This window comes from Antennarius striatus, chromosome 1 (genome assembly GCF_040054535.1).
Source record: "Antennarius striatus isolate MH-2024 chromosome 1, ASM4005453v1, whole genome shotgun sequence".
Taxonomy (NCBI): domain Eukaryota; kingdom Metazoa; phylum Chordata; class Actinopteri; order Lophiiformes; family Antennariidae; genus Antennarius; species Antennarius striatus.
This window is the reverse complement of record NC_090776.1, coordinates 11058842-11075104: the sequence shown is the minus strand read 5'-3', so window position 1 is coordinate 11075104 and position 16263 is coordinate 11058842. Positions and strand designations below refer to the sequence as shown.

General features: G+C 41.6%; 1 protein-coding gene across 2 annotated transcripts in view; it reads right to left on the bottom strand.

The window, feature by feature from the left end:
- Positions 1–525: 525 nt before the first annotated feature.
- Positions 526–16263, bottom strand: part of znf609b (zinc finger protein 609b) — a 75622-nt gene continuing 59884 nt past the window's right edge. The window contains exons 4-9 of one of the 2 annotated variants that reach the window (XM_068312271.1): positions 10924–11011; positions 6481–8788; positions 6009–6375; positions 4800–5180; positions 4474–4552; positions 526–3587 (exon numbers count right to left, since the gene is read on the bottom strand). In XM_068312271.1, the coding sequence (XP_068168372.1) occupies positions 4479–4552; positions 4800–5180; positions 6009–6375; positions 6481–8788; positions 10924–11011 (3218 nt within the window). In that variant the 3' untranslated portion in view covers positions 526–3587; positions 4474–4478. The remainder of the gene's footprint in view (positions 3588–4473; positions 4553–4799; positions 5181–6008; positions 6376–6480; positions 8789–10923; positions 11012–16263) is intronic. The other variant, XM_068312280.1, reaches the window with a different exon arrangement.

Below are 16263 nucleotides of genomic sequence, written 5' to 3'. Positions count from 1 at the left end.
ATTTTAACAGTGTTTATGCTAAGTGATGCACTAAAGAGAATCGACAGCTGTTCAGACATTCAAGAGTTCCAACTGGCATTTGTCAGTTTCGAATTTGCTTAACACATCTTTCTAGAGCTGAAGATTCATCAAATTGTTTTATTTGTTTAACCATGAGTCCAAAACTATACAAACATGTATTAAGCTGAGAAAAGTCTCAAAATAGACAAACTATTTACTGTGAAAGGTGGCATTGGACATCTGCTTCCTGGTGTCTAAAGACCAGAAACTACAAATCACATTAATGTCAATGACTTGCCAAACATAGACATGAGTTAAGTGAAACTAATGCAGCATAACAACTTCAAGACTCTGTTTTCTTGACTGTCAAGGTTGACTAGTGTTGATTGGAGGATGAGACCTGCACAAACATTGTGGAACACTTAATGCCAGCTGAATGAAGGAATACTGCACAGTAATCCATTATTAACTCCTTTCCACAGAAGTGACAGAAGTCAAAGAACAGGCCCAAGGACAGATTGTCTCATAAAAAGATTTATTTTTGTTCCAGCCCAAATTTACAAAGGCAAGTTACAGAGTATTGTATAAAAAAGAACCATGATAATGTACACTTTACACAAACTCCTGAAGGGTGGGAGACGGGGAAGGTGAAGAGTTCTGAATTTTCTCACACAGAAAGAAAATGAAGACATTGTAAACATCCTTGCAAGCACCAGATTTGGTACTTTTTTTTGGGGGGGGGGGTTGTGTGACAGTGGGTGGGTCAGGAAAAGACAAACAAGCAAGTGTCTCTGTGTTTTTACAGAAGAAGGTTCAACTAGGCACCAATTGAGACAACTGCTGGCCAATAAATATACTCTTCACCATGAAACAAATACAGTCCTGCAAAATACAAGAGCCAAGCACTTTCCAATATGTTGATAGCAAACATTACTTTTCTGGCTTTTTATACACTTTAGGATATATGAATTTCACTGGGCTTTGCTGACTACTGAGATAACATTACTAGTCTCAGAGAGAAAACAAATGCACTTGTCACAACCATGTCTGATAAAACTATATGTACTGTATGCAGTCTGCTGGTACTAAACCCACTGACTTTAATGACGACATCACAGCTGCCTAGATAACCCTTACAGATTAATGATACAAATCAAACACCACATTCAGCTTATTCTTGTCAGCCAGTCTTTAAAAATGTGCTAAAAGTCAAAAAGATTTCTTGAAAACTTCTGTGGGATGAGAAAACAGCAACTTATTCACTGGGAATGTCCAAGAACATCGGCATGAAGGGGTGCAGGTTGAGAATAGTGAGTAGTGTCTCCACAAATGCTACCATCTACCTCCAGAAGGTGTTCAATGAGATCAACTGGTGGTTTATGGATCTGAACACAAAGTATTAAATGAAGAAAAACAACAACAAACAACGGTAACATTGAAAACGATTTTAAACCAAAACTGATGATTTTTTTTTTAAAATTTAATGACAACATGGTCAATAGTTTACTCATCATAAAGCATCAGAAGCATGAAGGCTGCTCACAAGCCACCACAGCACGGTATGACGTCAAACCTCCCAGAAGCCCCGCCCTGAGCCGACGCGTCATTTCTCAGTCGACCTCTGCTCAGAGCAGAAAATGTGCTTTTCTTCACACCCATAAACAGATTTCCTCTGAAATCAATGAAAACAGCATATGGATAGAATTTCACTTACAACCCCTGAGGTATACCAGAACTGTAATTTTAAGCCAGGCCATGCTGACACTTGTTTTTTTTAAAAATTATTTTGTTTGTGTAGACTTAAAGGTGATCAAGCTTGTTTGAATTTAAAGAGAAGCACCACCAGTTTCAACCTAGGAGGACCTTAGAATCCTACTGCCTCGCTCACCGACTTCTGTATACAAGACCAAGGCCCTAGTTCACACATTTTACCATGTTAGCTTGTCACCTGCTACGTGAAGCTGCATCTGATTGGCTCCTGTTTGTTTCAACACATACAGATGAAATGGGTTTGGGGTAATTTCATACATTTATCCTCCATGTGTAAAGCTTACAGCACAAGACATCGACTGATCCGAACAAACTGTGGGATCAGACTCACTGGCCGAGTCTGAAACTGAACCAAAGCTAGCCGCTGGTATGAAAAGTCTGCTAGCGACTGTGTGAGGTGGATGTGTGTTGTGATGAAGTCACACAAGCAAGCAAAGCACCAAATGATATTTCCACCTTTTTTTTAAAACTGGTAAATCAGACTGCTTCCACAATAATGCTTGATTTCATCTGACTTGTGTGTCAATGAAATTACCTGGAGCCAGTCTGATGGGAATAGCGTCTGCTGGGGTGGATGGAGGTGTGAGCCAATCCTATGTCCGTAAACTAGAGGTCAAATTAAAAATGGGGTAGACTTAAAGGAGTCTGCAGCCTTTAGGATCAGAGCATGCTGTGAAGGCTGAGAGGTGTGTAGTGGGATAAATATAAACATTTATGCACAAAGAAGTAGCTTAAAGTCTATATTACAGCAGAAAATACATTTCGAATGAAATTTCACATTGCTTACAGAAAACAAACTGGACGAGCTGACGAAACACAATCTGAAAGTAAAAACACCAACACCTTCCAACAGCCTGATGCAGTGATACCAATGCCCCGTGAACGCAGCGCTTGCTTATGTGGCTTCATCCTTTAGAACGAGTGTAAAGACAGACGAGATTCTTTTACCGTGAGGGAGAACAGGACTACTACCAGCATCAGACACATTCAAGGATGAACACAATGATATGGAGGAAAGAATTAGTTCATCAAAAAAAAGAAGAAGAAGGAAAACAAACCATGAATAGTGTTAATTCTGCAATGAGGTGTATGCGGTCCCTTCGCAAAACATGAAAATATCATCCCTGAAAACGAGAACCAAGGGTCCTACGAGGATGGGAATCAACAATGATGATGGAAAACTAAACAACCTTCAGTCTCAGGCTCTCAAGTCTCTGAAGAAAGCAGCTGCTGCCATATTCCCTCTCCCCAAGAAATATAGCCAAACGTTTGTCAAGTTAAGGATATATTGTTGTTTCACGGCATACGTTAAGCCAAAGACATGAAAGATGAATCGCTCCAATGCGACTCACTTCTTAGTCTTTAATTTAGTTTGACTCCCCTTTCCCATCAGTCACCCCACATCCCCTGCCGATTTCTTTCTGCGTGTGACAAAAAAAACAATGCAGACAAAGTTTTTAAAAAAGAAAAAAGCTGTTGTGGCAGTCCAATAGTCTCTTTTTGCATTGTATTTGTTGACAGTGCAAAGACTAGTTAATCAGCGGGTTGGTGTTTCCTCTGCGTGATGAGGCAGAGTGATGGCTTTGAACCTGGGTTATTATCTGTCCTGTTACAGTCCGAGGTCCAGAAAATTTTGGGTCACTTACAAAGGGAGGGAAAAAAAACTACAATCTGCCTCCCCTTCGGACAGAAGAAATAAAAATATTGATAGAAACACCATTCAACTGATGTCTAAAAGGAAACACCCGGGAGATTTCTCCTCATGTGAGCCAGTCACATGAATCTTTGAAGGGTTGAGGTGTGACGGTCAGGCTTCCCTGTGAACGAGACAAAAGGAAGAACTTGTTCATTAACAGATCACTAAAATCACAAACGCTGTACAAGTCTTCAACTCTTCTCCATTGTAGAATTTAAGACCTTTTACTCAAGTTATTTAGGTAAGTATAAATAAAAATTATGTTTCTACATTATTGTATACTTCATAGTTGCTGAATAAAAACTACACACAACATGAAACTTCTAATTTTGTCACTTTCAGAACAAATTGATAAAATGATTTATGGAGGTTTGAGTTTCACTGATATTACAATATATTTACATACTATTTTTTCATATAAGACTTTAATACTTCTTCCACCACTGGTCATTTCAGTCTGTCTTGCACTCTGTTGCCATGTGGTTAGTTACTCAGCTGTTCACAGAGCTGCCACCAGATGTCAGTGCAGGATGCTCTGACTGAGTGTCTTGGTGGTCTCTTTCCACATCTTCATTATCACTGCTGTGATCCACTTGTCCTCAGAGGACCTACTTAGGATGGATGAGCTGAGGGGCTAAATGCTACACTGTATTCTGTCCTACATTGCAGCAAAGAAGTGAGAGCTTTGTTTCGGCAGGCTTTGTTTTTTTAACAAGGTGCTGCCACTGAGTCTGGAACTGTTGAAGGAAAAGGTGGTCGTGTTCCCACCTCAAATCAAGCGGACAAATTAACATGCATTATTCGTTTAGAGGACAATCTACATGCTTGTGCTCATAACTCTCCACCTTCTTTGTTAACCGGAGGTGTGTGTCTAAATGAAGCCGGCTGCCTGTATTTGTCTGCTAATTCCAAGCAGTCTGGTTCATTTATATATGGCTTAGCTTTAGATCTGTTACAGCCAATATTTGTGTGTCTCTCCAAAAATGAGGGGGTGGGGGAACCCTTACCGTTCTCACCTCCGTGGTGGTGGATAGAGGGAGGGGGTTGCTGCTTGTTGGCTGGCAACAATAGCTGATGAGGAGAGACCTATGGCGAGTTGGAAAATGTATAGCTATCAGTAATATTCCCGATTTACTTTCTGATTTGATTGTTGATTTGCTTTAATTTAATAATTTACAAGTAGTTTGTACTCAGGGTGTTTTTAATTTAAGTAACTGGCCTCAATCTCCTCCTCACGTATATCACCTTATTAAGCATGTTAGGACAGTGGAGCTTGAAGTAGAGTGAATCTACTGTCAAACAGCAGAGAGAGGATGACCAGAGACTGACTGACCTGTGGCGTAGGACAGGTCATACTGTCCTGAGAGCAGGGGGTATCCCAGGTGGTGATGAGAGGGCATGATGCGCTGGGAGGGGGACGATCGTGGTCGATCCATGTCTCTTTCTCTTTCCCTCTCACGCTCTCTTTCCCGATCTCGGTCTCCACCAGCTCCTCTGTCCTGCTCCCTGTCCCGGTCGTGGGATGGCTTGTCGCCTACTGTGGGGGATTTGCTCTTGTATTGGCTGGCATGCTGATGCAGGATTTCCAGGGCTTTGGAGTCTGTGGCTGTTTTGGTGACAGTAGGGCTAGCGCGAGATTTGTCACTGCATTCCTCACCTCCGGATATTTTACTGCCATATGGAGTAAATGGATAAGTTCCAGGTAAATAGGAACCTAAAAGAGATTAAGAAAATTGATTATTCAAATTTGGGTTGATATTAAATACAATTGTAGCAACAGATGATTGATCGCATTCATTAATGCTCACATTGATCAACTTTAATAGTCAACACCACTGGTTTTGAACTCCAGCCAGTCCAGACTTTTGGGGGAAAAACAAAACAAAAAGTCCCCTTGTCTGCTTTACAAGGTAATTTCCAGACCAGGAATTCAAGTGTCTAGTACCAGATTATGATCTCTACACAATATATTCAACTTAAACTGTACTCTGCTCGACCAGTTTACACTGAGCTTTTCTTCTACTGTGGCCACGTGGATGATTGTATAGAAGTTATCAATAGTAGGCAGTTATAGTGGTGTGATAAAAACATGACGCATGCACGCGCACACACACACACACACACACACACACACACACACACACACACACACACACACACATACACACAAACACACACACTAGTCAAAGGGCAGCAGATAACAGAGCACTTAAAACCATGTGGATTCAACCAGTTCCTGGAGTGTTTATGAACTCCTGTAATTCTACTTAACATGTAAATTTTTCAGCGAAAAACACAAAAAACAAAAACAAAAAAAACCCCCATAATTTGTTTAAGTTATACATTACCTGTATGGTGTCTTTTGCCAAAATTAAATGACAACAAATTACTGATTTAAACATGTTTTCAATCTCTAACAAAACAATTCTGCAAGTCAAAATGTTTTTATGCATGGAATTTACCCAATGAAAAGGAAAATAAACAAAATCTTGTAGCTTCCAATGAGATGCATTGCATTTTAAAAAAACCAATACATCCATACCTGGGTAATTCTGCATCATGACTGATGGCATGCCCCTGTATCCAGGGTGGCTGGGGTCATAGCCTTGTCCGTATGAGTATCCATGCATGAAGGGAAGGTACCCTTGGTGCTGCGCTAGTGGTGATGAGAACTGCATGTGGGGATTCGAGCGAGAGTCTTTGCTCATGGCCCGGTGTTCCTCAGAAGTCATTCTGGGATCATTAACCTCTTTTCCGTCCTCTTTAGGCCCACCTTGACTTTCCTTTGTCCTGGGCCTTTCATCCTTTAGTTTACGATCACGTTCCCGCTCTCTGTCTCTTTCATCCTTCCATCGAGGTTGTTGCTGCTGGTGTTCGTCTTCTGCTTGGAGCTTCTGGCTCTCAGGAAACTGTTATAGGGCGAAACAAAAATTCTGAGTCAGTACAAAAAAGCATAGTGAAACAATTTTGGTTCTCATAACATATTAACAAAATGATACAAGATTGGTATTTACCTGTCTATACCACATGGCCTGCTCCATCCCCGTCTGGCCTCTAGACTCCAGTGTTTGCTTGGAGTCTTCCTTTCCATGATGTCCCCCTTCTGTCAGCTTCATCTTCAGCCCCTCAGCTTGCTGGGGCTTTTGATCTTCCGCCTTTATGCTCCCCAGGGATTTGGAAGAGTGCTCAGAGGGTGAGTCCCTGGGTTTGCTTGGTGGTTGCGGTGTCTTCCCAATGTCTGATTGATTTGGGGCTTTGGAGAGGCTTGGTGGCATTGGGCTCTTTTGCTTCCACTCCTCCTTCATGGAGGCCTCTCGTTCTTTTATGGCTATATCAGACTTCTTCTCTGCAACACGATGTTGTTCAGCCATCTGTCGCTGCCGCTCCTCACATTGTTGTCGGTAGGCTGGGTTGGTGTTCATTAAATGGTTATGGTAGGCTTGATCATGGTGGTATGCATATGGGGGGACATAAGCATACTGGTTGTAGTAAAGAGGCTGCATGTACATGTTGGATCGCTGTTGGATAACCGAGGGTTGGTGCTGCTGTTGGCCTGGGGCATTGCTGTCTGGTTTGCGGTCTTCATGAACCTCAAGCTTGACTTTCTCCTCACCTTGGTCCTGGTCGTCATCTTTTTTTATCTTAATTGGACCTTCAACGACTGGTGTAGTTGGATTGGGCCCGCTAATACTGGAGTTGATATAATTTGGAGAGTAATACGTCTCATAGCCAGGGTAGTACGGAGACTCCTTGCTGGGAGCCTGGTTTGGAAATAGTGCTTTCTTGACACTTTCTCTCATGGTTTGGTCTTCTGTTCTGACTTTGACACCTTCAGCTTTCCCTTCACCATCTTCGCCAGCATCCGAAATATCTGAATAAGCTGGGCTATTTGTTTTGACTGAAGAGTTGTCTGCACCATTCTGGTTAACCACATGAAGTGGTGTGAGAGGTTGTTGTATTCCAGTGCCATCGATTCGGCTGGCGACCCCAATGGATGGGCTAGGGGCATTATCAGAGAAGCTGTAAATCTTGTCTGCCTCAGCCTTGATACTGGCCAAGCGACTCTGGTGTGGATCTGATGAACCATTTAGGAGCCCCTCTCCCTTCATTACTTGATCAGAAGGTTCAGAATATTGAAGTTTTCCTTCCTCCAATTTTCCTCCCTTTCCCAGAGGCTTAGGGCTGTCAGCTTCCTTGCCACCATCTTTTTTCTTCTTGTCTTTTTTCTTCTTGTCTTTGGAGCTATTTGAGGCAGGATCTCCAATGGTAGGGGTTTTAGCCTGAGCACCTTTCATTTGTGGACTCTTAGGAATTCCTTGAATTATTGGGCCAAGCCCCGGTGGAGTATTTGGGTTTCCTGGAGGAAAAGAGTATACCTGCTGGGACGCTGCAGAGCCAGGGCCAATGGGCCGTGGTGATTTAATGTTTTTCTGGGACATTTTATCAGCCTTTGTGCCAGTGTTACCTTTTTTGGACTTGTCTGACCCTCTCTTATCATCTAAGCCATCATTACTGGCCTCATCAGTGAGGCATAGCCCATCTTCACACCCATCTGTTGGTATACCAGCTGCCTCTGGATCAGTTTCTGCAATTTTCTTTTTACTTTGCTTTGACCCAAATTTTCCAGGTGATGGGGAAGGACTCTGAACATCAAAGTTACGGCCTTTTGGAGTGACTGAACGTGCCGGAGATAAACATCCTTTCTGAGAGATAGAAGCTCCATTACAGTTCCCTGGATCAGGATGGAGGGTTGAGTCCTCTCCATATTCACTGTCTCCATCTAAGTCCAACTTTATGTCATCATCATTGTGGGCACGGGCTTGGTGATACTTAAGTCCATTGATGTGCTTGTACTTCTTGTTGCAGTTGGGGTGTGGGCAGTCAATAAGAACTGGAGAGGGGCAGCTGCGGTCAAGGGGGGGTGGAAGTGGCTCAGTCTTAACAGAAGGGATAGGGAGACCTGTGGGTCCTGCCCCTCCACAGTTGGAGTTTGTCCGCATTCGTTTGTTGCCTTTGGTATCCTCTGAGCTGGAATTGGGTTCCATGTCTGAGGCTGGTTTGGTCTTGCGTTTTCCAGTTGAGGAGGGACTAGCCTTGATGTCCTCTGTGTTACTGTTAGGTGGGGTACGGCGCTCTGATGGTGTCTGGCTGCCCCTTCTGCCCTTGCTGTTAGAGGCAGCTCGTGTCTTGTTGTTGGTGTTGCCCTTGTTGTCTGAAGAGTTACTGTTCTCGTTGATTGGGGTGTTGCTATTCGGTCTCATTCGTTTACCTCGGCCACGGCCATTCCTCATCTCCAGGTCACTTGTCGGGGATTCACAAAACCTACACAAAATTGGGTAAGAAAATTAGTGATTAGTGATTACCCAGCTCTGCTGAAGTCTGAGTACATTATTTTACATTATGTTTGACCTTCGTCACATAAGTATACGGCATCTGTTCATTGGAAGTATCATTTATAGGGATACGCACTCTGTCGTCGTGATGAATAACTTGTCACATTTGCATACTGTCTCAAGGAAAACTCACAAAACAGAGTCGTAGCAGTATTAATACAACCAGGGTTTAAGTCCTTGAGTACCAAACCCATAATAAACAATGACAATGATAGCAAAATATGTGCACCATTGTTCTGTCCTGTCCTCTCATAACAATAATTTAATTTGATATTTTGGAAATTATAACTGAGTAAACACTTTAAACAAAGCCACATTACTCCTAATGAAAGACATACCATTTGAAAACACAGCACTGAACATTCTGGCTGCTTTGTAATCAGAACATACCATCGTTCACATACTTAAAATAGCAATTTGGCCTTATCTCTTCATAATAGTAATGTAATTATCTTTCTGCTCAGCACTGAAGGTTAGTAATCTGTGACAAAGAGAGACACTGGCCTGGCATGACTCACAGCTTCCTCTACAAGTCTCTCCAAACAATTTCAGCCCCAGCGGGGGATGTGAATACATCCGAAGTCTGACAGTAGTAGAGGAATTTAGACTCATTAAAAGCCCAAGTTTATATTCAGTCCGTTGAAAGCTCTCTGAATTATTCATGGTGTGTCCCTAATGTAGTCATGCTGCAAACTGTAAAACTATCTTGGAGCACATACAGCCCAGCAAACCTCACTTACTGAACATTATGGTGATATATGGTGATACATTAGTGTGATACATCCTCACCTTGTTTTCCATTAGCATTGCTTTAATCTTGAGTTAATTCTGTTGCATTTGACTATGCATTTCTAATATAGATTCATATTTACTTTTCAATATAGTGCAGGTATTCTAAATTAAAGCAGGGCATGGTGGATGGAACTAAAAGCAAATACCTAGAAATTACATACACCTCAAATAATTATTGCCAACAAAAGACAAATATAAGGACTTGCAGTCTTTATTACAGAGAATGTAATACAGTGTCGAAGACTATTAGTCCAATAATTGGATTTTGCATTCTGGATTGTTTGAGCAGCTTTCTATTAATACAACTACCTCCTGGGACATCGGCGTTTGCCAACGAATCCCGTTTCACCAGACTAGCAATAAAGACTAACATGGACAAGGAAGGCCCAGCTGCTCACAGACAAGTTGATGCAGTCAGTCACATATCCTTTAATCCTAATGCTACTACAACAGATTCATATCACACAGAGTACGGAAAGGTTAAGAGAACAAGTGCAGCTTAGAGAATACATCAATGATTTATGGCAATCACCAATTCTTTATCATCTTGGCATACAAATGTCATGTGTGACAGTGAATTCTTTTCAAATTACAGATATACAAAACCTGCACAGTAAATTTTCACAATACCAAACAAGGAATGCAGCATGACGAGCAGGAGTGCAGAGTAGATGATGCATGTTTAATTATCATCAGGAGCTTTTCTGAACAGGGTAAAACCGCGCTACGCCCTCTTGCTTTTGACATGCTCACTCCTACCAGAATGCTGATTAAATATTAAATACCATTAAGTCATTATACAGCATGTAGCCTTCCTGTAAACATATCAAGTCAATACCAGAAAATAATACAGTTGTTGATTAATAATGGCATAATTACTAAAAAACATCAAATTCATAAGAATTATTTAACTTTCCTCTAACTCAATATCCCGTCACTAGTCTGTAGCGATCTTGTTTATGCACCACATTTACTCATGTTTCATAAAGCTTATATGGAGTAACATATGACTCAGAAGATTTCTGTGGTACTTTTTTAAAGTTTCACCCACAGCGCAATGTGGAAGACAATCATGCACCATCTTGTATAGACAACGGTGGCAGTGAAATCAAGACTAGGATCATGGAAGCATCGATTGGGAAATACAACAAGAAAAAACAGCGTCCCTCTTCAGGGAACCTAAGAATGATCCTCAGAATGACCCTCGTGAAAAAAACCCTGCATTGTTATGGATGCTTGTTTATCCAGTTGAATGAAAACAATGCTCCTTACCTGGGGGGAGCCCAGTCATGTCGTGTGCAGTCCAACAGTGTGCCCACATAGGTCTTGTTTCTCCAAGTCACATTGACCACCAGCATGCCTGTGGGACAAAGATTCAAACGGATCATACAGGTCCTTCTCAAAAAATTAGCATATTATAATAACATTATTTTCCATAATGTAATGACAAAAATTTAAATTTCATACATTTTTGATTAATTGCACACCAACTGAAATATTTCAAGTCTTTTATTGTTTTAATACTGACGATTTTGGCATACAGCTCATGAAAACCCAAAATTCCTATCTCAAAAAATTGGCATATCATGAAAAGGTACCTTACACTATTAACCTCATCATCTTAATCAACAAATTAACTCTAAACACTTGCAAAAGATTCCTGAGGCTTTTAAAAACTCCCAGCCTGGTTAATTACTCAAAACCGCAATCATGGGTAAGACTGCTGACCTGACTGCTGTCCAGAAGGCCATCATTGACACCCTCAAGCACGAGGGTAAGACACAGAGAAATTTCTGAGCAAATAGACTGTTCCCAGAGTGCTGTATCATGGCACCTCAATGGGAGGTCTGTGGGAAAGATAAAGTGTGGCAGAAAACACCGCGCAACCAGAAGAGGTGACCGGACCCTGAGAAAGATTGTGGACAAGGGCCGATTCCAGACCTTGGGGGACCTGCAGAAGCAGTGGACTGAGTCTAGAGTAGAAACATCCACAGCCACCGTGCACAGGCAAGTGCAGGAAATGGGCTGCAGGTGCTGCATTCCTCAGGTCAAGCCACCTTTGAACCAGAAACAATGGCAGAAGCGCCTGACCTGGGCTACAGAGAAGCAGCACTTGACTATTGCTCAGTGGTCCAAAGTACTTTTTTCGGATGAAAGCAAAATTTGCATGTCATTCGGAAATCAAGGTGCCAAAGTATGGAGGAAGACTGGGGAGAAGGAAATGTCAAAATTCCTGAAGTCCAGTGTCAAGTACCCATAGTCAGTGACGGTCTGGGGGCCTATGTCAGCTGCTGGTGTTGGTCAGTGAGTTTTATCAAGGGCAGGGTCAATGCAGCTATCAGGAGATTTTGAGCACTTCATGCTTCCATCAGCTGAAAAGCTTTATGGAGATGAAGATTTTCTTTTTCAGCACGACCTGGCACCTGCTCACAGTGCCAAAACCACTGGTAAATGGTTTACTGACCATGGTATTACTGTGCTCAATTGACCTGCCAACTCTCCAGACCTGAAGCCCATAGAGAATCTATGGGATACGCCGCTATCGAAGAATCCTGGGCCTCCATAACACCTCAGCAGTGCCACAGGCTGATTGCCTCCATGCCACGCCGCATTGAAGCAGTCATTTCTGCCAAAGGATTCCCTACCAAGTATTGAGTGCATAACTGAACATAATTATTTGAAGGTTGACTTTTTTTGTATTAAAAGCACTTTCTTTTATTGATCGGATGAAATATGCTAATTTTTTGAGATAGGGATTTTGGGTTTTTCTTTAGTTTTTGGTCGACATCATCAATATTAAAACAATAAAAGGCTTGAACTACTTCAGTTATGTGTAATGAATCTAAAATATATGAAAGTCTAATGTTTATCAGTACATTACAGAAAATAATGAACTTTATCACAAAAATACTAATTTTTTGAGAAGGACCTATACATTTTGAGAAGAGATATTGTAAAACAAAAATAATACAAGCACAACAAAGAATACTTGGCGTTCAACTTTCTGCAGTATGTGATACAAACATTCATTGTAGTGTGCTGCGTGAATGCGCTGATATCTGCTGGAGGCTGTCGCATGAAATGCAGATAAACATGTCAAAAGCCTCTTGTCTTTGCTCAGGAAACCTGGAGGGCAAAGACTGACTGGTGCCCTCTAAATGATGTAGACTCACCGAGGCAGTTAGAAAGAGCCCTCATCAGATGCTGTCCATAGACTTTTCTAAGAAAGAGAATGATTATGTTGGGGTTATTCACTGACCACCCCTTTCATAGAATTAGCAGTGTCATAATAGAGGCCATGTCCCTGAAGGAGAACCACTCCTTCAGGGACATATTTTTGCCCTCCCCCACGTCCATCATTTTGCTGTCTTGTATAATTTACCTTGGGGAGAATATGCCTCTTGAAAACAACAACCTGCCCTAAGATTAATCCAATTTAACACGAATGGTTAACACTGACCGACTGGAACTGAATGTGCAGGAGAATCTCCTTGACTTCTCTGGTATTGCTGCAATCTGTCACACTTAAGAAGGCCTCTGTGTTGCCAATTGGCTTGTGTGAATTTAGTAGCACACAGTGTGAACTACACAATCTGACCTATGCTGAGTGTGATACCTGACCTCACATTTAAAATCTAAAATTAGTTCCAGAAGGTCAGAGGACTCCACGTATGTTTCTTCTTAAGAAACCAAATGTACTTCATCTAGCAGCAGCTTGCACATCACCCAAAATGTCCCGATTAAGCATTCACATTTGTAACAAATTATTAAGTTAAAACTTGGCTTCATTCTGAACACTTAACTGCAGAAATTCAATTCATAGCAGTGCAAGATACCAAAGCATAGAGAGGCTGCTGCTGCCGGCTTCTTTAATAGACAGCATGGCAGAGACAGATAAATGAACATTTTCAGCTCTTGCCTGTAAATTTAAACATAAATCATCAACCAAACAGCTTCAGAGGATTAGCAGAAACCACCGTGCACAAAAACATTTGGAATTTATTGCCCCCACCATCCCCCTCACTCCTGGTGGTGACCTCAGCTTGCCACTTCAGCACTGCAGAGGAACAGGAGGCTGCAGTGAGCTAACTTATCTCAAGGACAGGAATGCTGGCTGGCAGCTTCCGTCCCTCTGAGCATTTTATTAGCTTAGGAAACCTCTCTTGCTCACCCCATTTTCCTTCTCCACTTCATCCTCATTTCCTCTTTTCAATGTTATAACATCCCAGTCTTACAGTCTTTTCCCCTCCTACACACGTCACAGTTTAAACCTCATTTTTCTCTTGTAGCCTCTGGCATGAAGCAGCGAGTGTATAAGGCATTTATAAATGTTTACAGGAACTTGCTGACACTTGCTGGCCACAATACTCTTCCTTCACACTATGGCCTGAAAACATCAGTGGTCAGTCCGACTGAAAATGTAGTTGGTGTGAGTGAGGGTAGCGGAGAGGCCCTCGAATTGAGATTTCTGTCACATTAAAAGAACACAGACCTTTTCTAAACGCCTTCAACAGCCCACCCCTAAGCTCTTCCAGCACTCCAACACAAAATGGCTCTGGCAGCTGGTTGTGGCAAGATGTAAATCAAGGCAAGCCAAATGAATGAGTAGCCTTTCATGATGAGAAGGATAGAGCATATCCTGCTTTCCCCACTGAGGGCTTTAGAAATTATACTATGAGCTGTTAAGTCGTAAATCATTTTAAATGAGCATTCACTCTTTAGGTTTGACCATCTCCTCACTTCAGCAAACATGACAATGAACAAGAACAGATTTAATCTAACCCATGTTTTGTGACACAATTGTTAAACATGAGAATATTTACATTGCTCTAATACGCATGGACGCACGCATATGCACACGCACACGCTTTTAAGATAACAAGCTGCAGGGAGTAGCTTCATATTTAACTGACAAACTTGGTTTGAATGTTTTCACTAAATTCTTGGCAAAGTATCACTTTACATATTTTCTAAATGAGTGAAAACTACTTTAAAGCCAGTCCAATGTACTTATGCAAGAGTTAATGCATTTCACAAAGTGTACATTACAAGTTACAGCACACAACTAAATGTTTATATTCTTCAGCTAAATCAATTGTTTTCCTCAGTGTGTGTTACCACACAGAGAAAACACAGATTTTTAAGTTGGCATTTTAAGTCATCGAGTCATACTTCAGCTCGTTGTCAGTAATACATGATGAATAGAAGAGTAGCTAAGAACACATCATGGCGTTCGGATTTTCCATCATTCTTCCCACATATCTCACTGAAGTTCAATCAAACTAAATGAAGAGTGCCTCATAAATATATACAAGCCAAATGTTTTCTTGAACCACAACTCTGACCTTTAGCTCACTTAACAAACACTTTCACAATCTTGTAAAACCATTTCTGGGTGTATCAATTTGTGATACGGATCACTGTCCTGTTGAAACTGAAATCTTTGCCACAATCGGGATTTCCTCAACAGTAACCGTCAGGTGGTAGCCAGTGATCCACAGTGACATTGCACCTACAGTGAAACTTGCTATGATGTAAAAAAACATATGAAGCGCCACATTATTGGCCAGTGTCTCAGGGTTGACTACATCAGTTTCTTTGCTTCATGTTAAGAGACACATTTCTTGTACATTCTGTTGAGTTTTTTTTTTTCCTTAAGAGTGATGTCCTTCTGGCTACCCTTCCATGTTGAACTCAAGTAACTCCATAATATGATCAGAGTGGTCTATGGCTTCTGGGTCACTTCAGATCTCTCTGAAATACTTGGTGAATGCTAATAAAGTAGTGTCCTGGACATTATGTGGGGCATCTTGAGGACATTCCAAAGAAATCTGGATGGATTGCAAATCAGATGGGAACAGTACTTAAAAAAACCACATGGTTACTATTTCAAAACATTACAGCTCTTCATGGTGCGTTAATGTGGGTAGCCACATTTGTTCTGTTCAAGATCTGGGCTTGCGCTAGCCATTCGCCACTTAGCCATAGGCGAAGTAAATTCCAGATTGGCTACAAGGTTTTTAGACTGTGTAGCCACACTGGCGTTCTTATTTTTACGGAAAAAAGGCTAAAACTTTTTCGCTCGCTAGCGCCGCTACATCTGCCTATGGCGAAGTGACGAATGGCTAACGCAAGCCCAGCTTCTGATATTCTGTTTTACATCACATTGTTTGAGCTGGATTGCTGAATGACGTCCCTTGGAGGAGGAGAAGTGACTTCAATGAACATCTTGGTAATACAAGACCATGCATAGAGGAAACTAGTAAAGATTGAGACGAAGACTGTTAAAACTGAAAGCCACTCAAATTTATATGGAAAGTTTCTTACAATTTTTCACCCTATCAGGATAAAGATGTCAATAACAATATGTGGAAAAATGGAAAACCCTTTACAAAACCACCCAAACAAGTTTTCCTGGGGCAGTAAGAAAATCACTTGTGACGCTACGGAAACTTTATATGAATGCACATTTGTTTAGACGCGTCTACCTGTCTTTGATGATCTCTATCTTTTCTGTAGTAGACTGGGGAAACCAGCCCTTTTTCACAGCCCGTTGACAATGGGACTACTGTGTTACTGAGCATTGTCATTAAAAGTCTTGTGGGCAGGGTG